The sequence below is a fragment of the Nuphar pumila genome, chromosome 5 (assembly GCF_984573655.1).
Source record: "Nuphar pumila chromosome 5, dmNupPumi1.hap1.1, whole genome shotgun sequence".
Lineage (NCBI taxonomy): Eukaryota > Viridiplantae > Streptophyta > Magnoliopsida > Nymphaeales > Nymphaeaceae > Nuphar > Nuphar pumila.
This window is the reverse complement of record NC_143253.1, coordinates 110,404,091-110,417,326: the sequence shown is the minus strand read 5'-3', so window position 1 is coordinate 110,417,326 and position 13,236 is coordinate 110,404,091. Positions and strand designations below refer to the sequence as shown.

At 36.4% G+C, this 13,236-nt stretch overlaps 1 protein-coding gene across 1 annotated transcript; it reads left to right on the top strand.

Moving 5' to 3' along the window:
* The first annotated feature begins 6,741 nt into the window (after positions 1-6,741).
* LOC149838105 (UDP-D-apiose/UDP-D-xylose synthase 2-like) lies at positions 6,742-12,420 on the top strand. Its single transcript, XM_090006376.1, has 9 exons — positions 6,742-7,168; positions 7,362-7,454; positions 7,644-7,751; positions 10,989-11,103; positions 11,197-11,330; positions 11,415-11,516; positions 11,595-11,687; positions 11,805-11,940; positions 12,027-12,420. The coding sequence occupies exons 1-9, from the start codon at positions 6,893-6,895 to the stop codon at positions 12,140-12,142; spliced, it is 1,173 nt and encodes a 390-aa protein (XP_089862502.1). The 5' UTR covers positions 6,742-6,892; the 3' UTR covers positions 12,143-12,420.
* The last annotated feature ends 816 nt before the right edge of the window (positions 12,421-13,236 follow it).

Below are 13,236 nucleotides of genomic sequence, written 5' to 3'. Positions count from 1 at the left end.
TATATATATATATATATATATATATGTTGGTGTTGTATATTATTTATGTTTGTATGATTGTACTTTATTTAATATTCGGGGGTTTTGTCTTGGTGTAATGGGGTCGGGGTTGAGTGCGCACAAGTATTCAATTAGTGTGGTGGGGTTGGAGTTGACTGAGCACAAGCATTAAATAGGGGTTAGGGGGTACTGTTGGTAGTTGGTTTTCATAATAGTTGTTGTAGGTAATTTTGTTAATTGAATGTATGATATGTATATAAATGACTTTCTCAAATGTTATTTTCATTAGATGAATGATATATTGTGTGGATGGTGTTGGAAGTTAATGATGACCTTTGAAATGGTTAAAGTATACTATCATAACACTTATCACCCTACTTGGTGATTTATATTGGTCTCCAAAAATAATAGTTTGAAAGTATTTATGGCTTTGATGTCTGGTAAAAGCAGATATGTAGAAGAGTTACTAAGCATCAAATATAGTTATTTTTCTAAAGTAGGAAACCAAGATATATGGATAGATGTTTTGGACATAATCATGTAGGGTCGATGTTATTTAATAATGACATTTACTTAGTTGTTTGCAAAGTTAAACACGAAGCAGCTAGAAGTGATATACCAAAAGTTATTGATGAATGAAATGACGAAAATCCTGTGAAGAATGTGTATCTATTTCAGACACCATTTATTGAGCTCAGTCATTTGGCGAATATCCAACTGTCCCAAATAGTGGGTGATATTGATGTCTCAAACATTGAGCGTAGGCACTCGAAAGATATGCAATTGCTCAAATCAATCAGGGATATAGATGTTCGACGTGTAAATAATGAAAAACTTTCATGAACATTTGATGTTGTACATGATCAGCTGCCTAGGATGTAGACTCATATAAATCTAACATGAATTTATCACACATTATGAATTTATGTAGCATCTACATAGATTCATAGAAAAACTCCAACAATACCACAAAACAAGACATGGCAAATGTAACAAAACTATAAAAGATCATTTACCTTACTCCTTATTTCTCGGTGAGTACATAAAGCGATAGTCCTCGTGTTTTGCTATCGACTAATAGCAAATAACTTCTTATCATTAACTATTTATAGCAAATGATCAAAGCGAGAGTGATACGAGATGGAGCTTGTTCTTTCTTAGAGAGCCATAAATTATCATATACTTTTGAGGAATGTGATAAGGTATCCATTAGACAACTTCATGTACTTACATTTACGTTTATAACACTTTGAAAATTTTACATACTTATGTTTTCAACTCGATTTATATTGCCGATCTTAATTTCTCTGAACTGGGGCAACCAACACTAGATTCTTTGAAAAATGGATATGAAAGTGAGGGAGTTCAGGCTGTATAATTCCATTGGCTCAACTACTCATGCATATTAGAACATTAAATATCTAGTACAATGCCATTACTTATTAAATAATATCCTTACTTTACTCTTACAACTAAGTAAGTATAATGTTGGGTTGCAGGTTACTTTTTTTGCAGAGTGGTTTGGCTATGACATATACACTGATTGGAAGACATGTCCCATGAATGCTATTCTTCAACAAGTAAATGGGTAATTGCTTTTCATATGTTTGTTAACTCAATTCAACATGTACATGTTCTTAACTTGGTATATGATTGTCACATATTTGATTATGATATATTTGTCCTGCTATCATGCAATACTTTGACAGAAACACAAAAATTATTTTCATAAAGTATGTATTTATATATTCTATTTTGTTGTGCTTTTTAGATGTAAGCTATATTTAGTTATTTTCTAATAACTTTTTTCAGGATGATATAACAAACTACAAGAAGTGTATGATCAAATTCTATAAACACACGAGAAAGCAAAAAGAAGAAGAGGAGGTTATCTAAAAAATGGTTGAGGAAAAGACAATGAAAAAAAAAGGTCGCAACAAAAATCAAAATGTCTAAAGGCCAAGTCAAAGAAGAAGACAAGGAAACATCGAACAAGCTTGCTAAAGAAAAAAGGTGTCAGATGACCTTGCTCAAAAAGCTGAGTTGTGGACAATTCTAGGTCATCATTATTGATTACTATTGTGAATTTGATAGAATTATAAAACAAAATAATTTATTAATAATATTTTATTTTATTTTTTGGCATATAGATTTGATATATTGGATGTAAATTTGACAGAATTTTGTATGTTTTATAAATTTTGGATGTTTAACTTTAGTTTATGTTGAATGTTTCTTAAATCTTCGATGTTCTGTAAATTTTGGATGTTTTGTGAACTTTGGTTATTTAATTTTAGTTTAGGTTTAATGTTTTGTAAAATTTGATTGTTTTGTAAATTTTAAATGTTTTGTAAATTGTCTAGAGTAACAAGGTCATATTTCATAAACGTAGAAAATTCACATATTTAAGAGAAAATTCACAAATACATGTTACAGTTCACATGTGTATCACATAGAAACTTAAGTACAATAACGATGTCCACAAATAATAACGTACATTCGCATATACATGATAAATTTTTTTTGAAGTTTGCAAATAATGAAGTACATTCGCATAAACATCATGTGGATGTGCTCAAGTTCGCAAATAGTGAAGTACACGAGGACCTCCCTATCATTGCATCACAGTGTATAAATGTCATTAAGTTCACAAATAATTGAGTACATTCCTGTCAATGTCACATGAGTGTTCTCAAGTTTGCAAATAATGAAGTACATTTATATAAACATTATGAAGACCTCCCTATCCTCGTATCACAGTGTGTTGTTCACAATTCATAAATAATGGAGTGCATTCATATAAATTTTATGTGAAAGTACCGACATTTGCATAAGATGGTGAGATGCACATTCAATAGTGAAGGTTGTGAACCTGACGACATTCATGAGTTAGATGCTTGCATATCTCACTTGAGTATTGTAGATACCCAATTTTTCCAAGATACCCAAATAATAACATTGTTAGAAATTGTTTTTTCAGGTCGTAAGGCAAAAATCTGAAAATCGAGTCATTTCTTACCTTAGTTTAGGAAAAAATCCAAAAGGTTAGGTATAACCCTTAGAATTCTAGTAAAATCTCACAAAAATATTAAAAATATCCAAAATATAATACAATCCCCAAATTTTAGGGTTTGTCATCCAGTATTGGGGACGACAATATGTCTTTGCCGTCTAATCTTGTTTAACTGTCTTGTCCTCTTCTGTCCTTAGAGATGACATTCCAGTAATGTCTTCCAGCTTATAAGACAACATAATATAGTGTTGTCCCATCCCCGTTTAACCTATCTAACTTTGGAGATGACCAAAGGCTTTACTGTCTCGGACGACAAAATTCTTTTGCCGTCCACTACGCCAAATGTGCAAATAAGTCATTTGGCTTATCCCTAACCATTCTCCCCCCTCTTCTGCATTTTTCAAGAGAGTGTGACTCTTCTGAATGAGTCTTATCCTCATTTGGGATAGAGTCAGATCTATTTGGGTTAGATATAGACCCAAAAAATTCAGTGACTTGAATCTCGTTTCGAACTCTATAAATAGGGCTCACCCCTATAGTATGGTCATCTAGAAATCACATATCCAAGTGATGGCTCTACGAAACAAGTATACTCAAGCCCTGCTTGCACTCTATCTTGATGCCATTAAGGAATTCTTGTACTTACGTGAAGGTGTTGACAAACTCAAAAGAGCCAAAAAGAACAAAACAAACCCTCAAGTTTGAAAAAAGTACTTTTCAAATACTTAGTTTGTTTTATTTTATTTTATTTAATATTCTTATTGGTGCTTATAAACATTTTCTTTTTATTCGCATACTTGAATCCATGATTATGTGATTTGAGCTATAGAAATCGAGAAATCAGTATGGGCTTTACCTTTTCTTCGGGCAGAGGACGGTCAAGACTTGCATACGGCATCCCCACACTTTCAAAAAAGATTTTGCATAATTCAGGTAAGTCTTTCTTTCCCAACCTTAAAAATTTTTATCAACAAATATACAATAACTTAAGTTGAAAAATGACTTCCGCAAACAATGAAGTATATTCATATAAACATTATCTAACTATCCTTTAAGTTCACAAATAATGGAGTACATTCACATAAAAGTCATGTGAATGTCCTCAAGTTTGCAAACAATGGAGTATATTCTCATAAATATTATGCAGAGCACCCTATCCTTGCAACACAATATGCGAATGTTATCAAGTTTACAAATAATGAATACATTTGCATAAACATCATGTGAATATCATCAAGTTTGCAAATAATGAAGTATATTTGCATAAACATCATGCATACCTCCATATCTTTTGCATTACAGTGTCAGAATGTTCCCAAATTATAAATAATGAAGTACATTCAAATAAACTTTATGCGAAAGTACTGACATTTGCATAAACTTTATGCAAAAGTACTGTCATTTACATATAACAGTGAGATACATATTCGCAAGTGAAGGTTGCGAACCTGATGACTTTCACGTATAAGATGCTTGTGAATCTCACTTAAATATATAGTAACTTAAGTTGAAAAATAACTTTCGTAAATAATGAAGTACATGCACAAAAAATTATAGATGAATATCGGCACACATTTGCAGACCTCATTAGGGATCATCTAATTAAAGGAGATTCATATGGTAGCTCATAAATGTCGTACTGTGAATTTAGTACCTTATTTGTAGAGATCGATCAAAGTGCGAAGGTAGAGGACATTCACAAACATTAATATGTGAATGTCACCACAAATTTTTGGACCTCTTTGAGGATCAATTACCTGAGACTCACATGGTAGCTTGTGAATGTCGTTTATATATGTGAATTTCTTATGGTATTTGTGAAAGTACATAGATTTCAGTTACATGCAGTTCACAAATTCGGTTATGCGAACTTCGTGAGGTCCACAAAATGAATGTACTTTTTAATAAGATGTTGCAAGATCAAGACATTATACTTATATCGCTTGATGTTTGCTCGTGTGAAGGTTAAAAAGGTCTTAAAAAATTGAATATTTGTGACTTTGGGGCATTTAAAAAACTTATCATATTCTTTATACAATAATTTTCATTTATTATTGTCCACCAAGGTTAAATTTCAAATCAAATTACAATAGTAACCTTTTTAGTTAAAACTTTCAAGTTCATACCGGTTACTTTTTCTTTTTTTTATCAAGACGAATGAACATTTGTCAATTCTCAAGATTTTGTGAGATGATAGATAGTGACCTGAGATGTTTTACTGTTTCTAAGAAAAGTTTGGCTAGTAATTGAAATTTCAAATTTGTGAGGCGCATATTTAGAATTAGGGGTCAAAGGTTAGCACCTAAAATTTTCCAATTTATCAACATAAGAAAAAGTTCAGGTGACATGAGCATCCAACTATATTTTTAAAACAATAAAAAACTATATGGTAGTTCTGAGCCACGATGCCACGTGGTTGGTAGACGAATATGTTTCCGAAATTTTCATGTAAAGATTCATGTTTTTACTTCATATTCTAAATTCAAGCCGCAGTTTTCAGAATTACCAAAAAAGGTTCCAATGTTTCACATCAATTGTCAAATAGTCTTTTTTTTTAATGACCAAGCTGATGAAGTAAGTAGATATGCCTTACTGGTGGCTATACATGCAGGCAGTTTATTCAACTACACATACCAATTAGGATTGTAAATGGATCGATCTCAAATCCCAAATTACATTGAGAAGTGGATCGGATTCAGGACAGTCATATTTCGCAAATTTGGCTTCTTGAATCTGACCCATTTACAACCTTAATACCACTGGGCTTTGAACTTGCAACGTTCCATCACATGGTCAACGTCCCATCACAAGGTGACTTGTACAAACTGCTCTTGCCAACCGGGACAGATCCTCCCATTAAAAGACCATGATTTAAAAAACAAAAAAGATTTTGAAGACCATGAGAATAGCATATACCATTTCAACTATACAACAAAATTTACAGACAGAGGGCATTCTGAGGGCATTCTGTTCCATGATACCATCATGTCAAATACAAACACAGTGAACAAACTAGATGAACATAAGGATAATTATCATGTGCTGTTTGCAATGTGCATCCCTTAACTGTGTAGACGAATTGACCTTGTCTTGGGGCTCCGCTTGTCTGGTAGGAGCAGCTAGTGCACGTCACCTTGTTGAGACGTGCTGTCCTGTCACATCCACGTACCATAAGTTTTTTTATTTGTTTTATCGTCTATTTGTCCATCCGCTGCTATTCCGGGTGGGGGTGCAAGGAACAGAACAGCGGTGGACGTTTCTGCATCTGCGGGATGCACCAAATCAGTGTCCGTGCATCTGGCGTTTGTGTGGACGCATAGTTGCGCTCGCTGCGTCCCTGGGATAGGCGCAGACGGGGATTCAAACGCCCCCTCAATGGACACCCAAAAAAAATCACGACGTCCTTTTTTGAGCATTTTGTAAAAGTTTTGGTCCAATTTCGAAATTCAGGTAAAAGGTGAGCCGTTATCTGAAAATTCGCTCGTATTTTCTATGAAACGCTTGGTGCTGATAGAAAAGCTAAAGCCATGTGATGGTCGACAGCTCAGATCCATGGCTGCCATCGGTCACCGACATAAAGGGACTCACAATCGACCCACAGTGGACAGGTTGAGTGGGGCCCGCTGTCCTCAAATCAACGATTCACATGACATCACCCACTGGACCGTCCCTGTTGCTCCCCTCTCTCTCTCACACACGATAAATAGGGGAGATTGGTTTTGGGATAATAAGACATTGCCCATTTCTCGTCTCTTCTTGCATCTCTGCCTTGTGGGTAACAAGAGTTAATCAGGTCAAGGGGAGGAGGAGAAGGGAGAGCAGCGACCGGGGAAAGAACTTCGTTTCGCATTTGTTGTATTGTTTGATTGATCGCCGGCAATGGCAGGTGCTGGTGCGGTGAGACTGGATCTGGATGTGCAGCCCATCCAGCCATTGACGATCTGCATGGTGGGTGCCGGTGGTTTCATCGGGTCTCACCTCTGCGAGAAATTGATGAGAGAGACCGCTCACAAGGTCCTCGCCGTCGACGTTTACAATGACAAGATCAACCACCTGCTGGAGCCCGATCTCCCCTGGTCCGACCGCATCCAGTTCCACAGGATCAACATCAAGCACGATTCCAGGCTCGAGGGGCTAATCAAGATGGCAGATCTGGTGAGCAAGAGAGATCCGGGAATTTCCTGTGTTTTTATTGTCTTGTAAATAGAATGTCTTTGATTCTGATGGTGATCTGGATGTGATTGATCCGCTTTCAGGCTTGTTCTTCATAGATATGTTTCATCTCGAGTCGGATTTGCTGTACTTGGGTGTTAAATTTAGGCTTTTTTTTTCGTGTTTTGATCCGCAGACGATCAATCTTGCTGCGATTTGCACTCCCGCGGACTACAACACTCGTCCTCTTGATACGATCTACAGCAATTTCATTGACGCGCTTCCTGTGGTGAGTGTTTACAATTCTTGAGCGGTAGAATCTTGCTTTGTTCCGCCTGATCTTGGTGCTTTTTTTCAGAAAAAACGTATCTTGTTGTCCTCATTCAATCTTTTTTTTTCTCGGGGTTTGCCTCTATTTACGGCTCAATGAGATTGTTGGGTTTCTTTTTTTTTTTAATGGGGCGGTTAAACGATCCAGGTGAAAATCTGCTCGGAAAACAACAAGCGTCTGATTCATTTCTCCACATGTGAGGTTTACGGCAAAACCATTGGCAGCTTTCTTCCGAAGGATCATCCTCTGCGAAAGGTGAGCTGATGTTAGTTTTTTTTTTCTTTCTATTTTGGCCCTTTTAAGCTTCTCTGGACCTCCGATCGGCAATGATGTGATTTTCCTTACTCTTCCTTCTTCCTAATCTGGTAGATCTAGTGCTTGCTAATCGATCAGGTTCTTGTTGACTTGTCTTTTTACAATTTTTTTTTCTAAGCAAAAAGCTGCTAGAGTTCATTTTTGTTTGTACAACCATGCCGTGATATTGGTTTTCTTTCTTTATTTTATTTTCGTTTACTTCTTTTTCTTTTATTTAACAAATGAGCAAGGGGCCTGTGTGAAACATGGCTCTCTTCAAGGATCCTCAATTTGTTCCAGCTTCCCTCATGCCAAAGTATCACAGGACATCTAAATGAACAACAACAACAACTACGCCTTCATCCCCAAATAATTGGGGTCGGCCATATGAACCAAATAATAAAATCATTCTGGGTCTTCCACATGAATCCTTCTCCTCCAATCAATTCTATCCAAAGTCATGTCGTAGGTGAGGTTCAAAGCATTCATATCCTTTCCTATCATTTCCATCCAAGTCTTCTTAGGCCTACCCGGACATCTTTTAACTAATATATTTTCCCATTTCTCTATCCTTCTAACTGAAGCATCATTAGGCCTTCGCCGAATATGTCCAAACCACCGTAAACTATTCTCTCTCATCTTATTTTCAATGGATGCAACGCCTACCTTCTTACTAATCTCCTCATTTCTAATCTTATCTTTTATTGTATTTCCACACATCCATTGAAGCATACGCATCTCAGCTACACTCATTTTTTGCATATGATGTCTCTTGGCAGGACATCTAAATGAACGCTATGAATTAATCTTCTAGTTGGTCACTATCTAAAGTGGCTATCTTTGTGTTCTGTTCTTTATTCTTTGCATTAGTGTGTCTGATCTAGTTAGTGTCGAGAGTAGGCCGAATCTGGCTTTGGACTTTGGTGGGCGTTAAATAACACATCCGGGCAGCACTGGATTCATTATTTGGTGAACAGGAAGGTGGGCTGACTGGTTACCGTATGTGCACATTGGACAATTGTTTGAGAAGGAATTATGCTTTATCTCAGTTTGATGCTGGAGGTGCTAGCAGAAATTATTATGTGGTAAAAAAGACAGTAGTAGTCGCTAATGACTCACCTTGAAGATAAGACTACTTTTGAGTGACCTATTTGTCTTAGTCCAGAGGGGGGTTCGAGCTGCCACAATGTGCATATTTATCGTGTCATGATTAATAGTTCTTATGCATCAATCCCTTGTTGATGTCTTATGCGACGTTCTTCTTGCAAATATGCTTGATGGGTTACAAAGGAGTCTTTTGCTTCAAAAGGAAGTAGCTTGTTGTTCTCAATATCATATCAACCCTCTTTGGTATAAAATGCAACTAATGGAATCACTTGGTGAGCTATTGGCTGTTAATTTCCCATCTTAGCGATTGTTGTGTTCCCTTCTTTGTTGATTCACTTTGTTTTACTCTCTTCTTATTCTGAAGATATATCTCAGTTTATTTCTTGGACTTTTGTCATAATTGTAAATATGTTTGATGGCCTCAAAAGCATTGGCCACTCTGTGATTGTTAACATGGACATGATCTAACCCCCAATTGCCTTGAATCAAATTTTACTAACTTTGATATTTGACAAAGCATAAAGTGTTTTTTACATAAAGAAATCTGAAACAGTTAGAGGAAGACGGATTACATGCTGAGTGGCATTGTCCAGCGGAAGCAGAGAAAGAAGGAATGATGGATGACACCTGCTAGGGCCCAGTAGAGCGAATCCTGGTCCTCAAAAGCCTCATCGTACCGCCCAATCCAGTTTTCTTCCCGAACTACTTCATTAACTGGACTTCGACTAACAATTCTTTTCTTCCATCCCCGCCCGGCTAATGAACGTTGAAACACATGGAACTATAAGCACCTATAGACAGGCATGTGCATGTGTATGTGCCACAATAGAACTTGCATGTTTACCAGCATGCCCCCCCACACACACACTCTCAAAGGAACCAAATGCACTCCCAGGAAATTAAGAACAGGGATGTGGTCATACGCCATATGACCATAAGTGTTATAAGGCTTATTTCATGGGCCGCATGTCCTTTTTTCCCTTACCTTGAATGCAAATTGACTAAAATGCCCTTAAGAATGTTCTACGGTTTTTACCCATTTTCTCCCCCTCTTTCCCTTGTCTTGTTTTGCCAACGTTGAAGAAAAGAAGGAAATCGGCTTACCCATTTTCCAGCTTGGTTTGTCTTCTTTTGCTGCTGCGCAAATCAATCCATCAATTTATTCAAGTCTTCTCCATCTCTCATTCTTTGCCTTCTCTTAAGGAATGTCTTCTTCTGGATGCTCCTACATGTGCCTGGCCGGTACCCATTTTTTCCATCCTTTTCCTTCCAAGTTTGATTGATCTGAAATCAAAGACCTCTTCTTGGTTTGGTTCTTTTTATTTATTATTTTTTCATTCCTTTTTTCTGGAATTCATGCTGCTTTTGGGATTTAAATGGAGGAAGTTATGCTGTTTTGGCATTTAAATGGGGGGATAGTTGTTTTATGAGATGAGGGCATGTTAGCAATTCACATTCTTGGAGAGAGAGAGAGAGAGAGAGAGAGAGAGAGAGAGAGAGAGAGAGAGAGAGAGAGAGCAGGTGGCACATTACATAAGCCTTATAATTGGATCCTATTCGGAAATTAAAACAAGAATAAAAATGTCATGGTGGAACAAGAAGCATTTGAGATAACTTTTGAATGACAGAATGTGAAACCGATCTGAACTGATTAAACCTGATACTCCGAATTTTCAGGGGTTGATGGTGTAGTAGCTTCAATGTTTTGTGAGTTTAGTGACATTTCTTTCAGCTTCTTATCTGTGCAATGCCTTTGAATATTTGCAGTAGTTATTGCTGAAATGAGCAGGTGTTTTTAAAAAATTATGATGCCTCAAAACTAGAAGCATTGATAAAATCATTTGATTTAGGAATCTGGATATGTTTGTTGCATGTGGATCCATGTTTTGTGGTTTGTAAGAATTACTGAGCATGTCAACTTATGAATTGGTTATGCCTTTTAGTGGAAAACAATGTCAACTTATGAATTGGTTATGCCTTTTAGTGGAAAACATTTGCTTTATGTCTCATTTTTTATAACTGGACATTATTTTGTTTACCGTTCATCTTTATCTCTTCTGCCTTTTTCATGGTTTGGTTATTGTTGAATAGGACCCTGACTTTTATGTGCTCAAAGAAGATGCATCCCCGTGCATATTTGGCCCTGTTGAGAAACAACGATGGTCTTATGCCTGTGCCAAGCAACTGATTGAAAGGCTTATATATGGTTGGCAAATCCGTTATGTCTTTTCTATATTACAACATTTCTCACATCTTGTTATTCCACTTGACATTTTTTTATTTTCTTCTGAACGTTCAGCGGAGGGCGCAGAAAATGGCCTTGAGTTCACCATTGTGAGGCCTTTCAACTGGATTGGACCAAGGATGGATTTCATTCCTGGCATTGATGGTCCAAGTGAGGGTGTTCCAAGGGTTCTTGCTTGTTTTAGTAATGTGAGTTATTTTTTCTGACCATCTTGTAGGGAGGATACAGTTTGAATTATGTTGTAATCATATGCAAGAATCTTGTCATGCCAGAATCTCCTACGCGGTGAGCCTCTGAAGCTTGTAGATGGAGGGCAATCCCAACGGACCTTTGTATATATCAAGGATGCGATTGAAGCAGTTCTGTTGATGATTGTAAGTTGCCAATGTTTTTTTGATGTGGTGGTGCATCTGTTTTCTTAAATCGGTAGCTAATACTCCTGAATTACTCAGGAGAATCCAGCCAGAGCAAATGGCCAGATTTTCAATGTAGGCAATCCAAACAATGAAGTTACTGTGAAACAACTAGCTGAATTGATGACAGAGGTACACAGAATGCTGATCATGTCTGCTCCAAATGTTTTTATTTGCCCTTCCATCTTTCTGGCCAGGTCATCGACTCATCCATTATACTGAAGCTGTGAACTGTGGCTTCTAATTCAGGTGTATGCAAAGGTGTCTGGAGAACCTTCATTAGAGGTACCAACAATTGATGTAAGCTCAGAGGAGTTTTACGGTGAAGGATACGATGACAGCGATAAGCGCATACCAGACATGACCATAATCAACAAACAGCTTGGTATCCATCATTTCTTTCTTCATCTACACTGTAATGCGGCTGTATTTGAGATGAAGTGTAAGGATCTATGTTATTTGCTTGTGCAGGTTGGAACCCTAAGACATCTTTATGGGACCTTCTGGAGTCAACATTGACGTATCAGCACAAGACTTACTCGCAAGCCGTCAAGCAGGCAATGGCCAAACCTGTTGCTTCCAGTTAAAATTGGCTGTTTGTGCAGTTCTTGGTGCATCCCGTTTTTTATTTTTTTGGAACAATCTTTGGTTGCTATCTGCATGAATTTGTATAATCTCTATTATTTGGAAAAGATTGGACAGTAGGAGTGGAGCTCCATTTTTATTTTGTTCTAATTTTTTGAGTTCTTAGTTACTGGTAGGCTCAGATCAATGTTCATCATGGTGGCTGTGTAAACCTCCAGGGCCTTGTGTCTTGTGGACGGTCCCCTTTCTGTTATAGAACTGTCATGGTTGTCCTTTCTCATCTTTTGTCTCTGTGTTTACTTGGATTCTTCTGCTATTGGAAGTTAGAAGTGTTGACACCGCATTGTGGTTCGGAGCTTCAAATTTGACATGTTATTCTAGATATGAATCTTAAAATATTTTTTTATTCTGATTTATTTGAATTTGATTCGGTTGGTGTTTTCTATCAGATATACATTTGCATCCAAGTTAAATCCAATCTGTGTGCAATTTTACGAATAACACTCTCTCTCGTTAGAGCTTACTCCAGCGAATGGGGTTTTCAGGGTGTTTTTTTTTCAAATTTGACCCTGCAGATGGGTTCAGCATTGTTGACTCTCTCTCATTACTTTTTTTTTTTCCAAATGTCATTTTTATAATTGAAAAATGATAATATTGTACTGGCAAAAATGAAGTGTTTTTGGAAATTCTCTATAAATTTTTAAATCTTAATGTTTAAAATCGGATGTAAAAAGGATTATTTTAACTTTTGCATGTGCAAAATTTCTTCAAATGTACGATTTTTAATGCTCAAGTATTGTATTTAAGATTTGTAACAGACTGTCATTGATTTGACTTAGAAAATAAAGGATTTTAAAAAAATATAAAAAAAAAACAAAAAGACTAGATAAAAATATCTTTTTAATTTCATGCATGGTTATGCTTAGCATGATTATTTTATACTATTTTTTGGTGTCAAAAATTTAGAAAAAATTAAAAATGATAGATAAATGGCTGTGTTAATTTTTCAAAGCTACCAAGATCACTTTAATTTGACGAGCAATTGAAAAGAAACTCTCTTTGAAAGATAAATTGTTACTGTCGGTAGTGTTTGTTT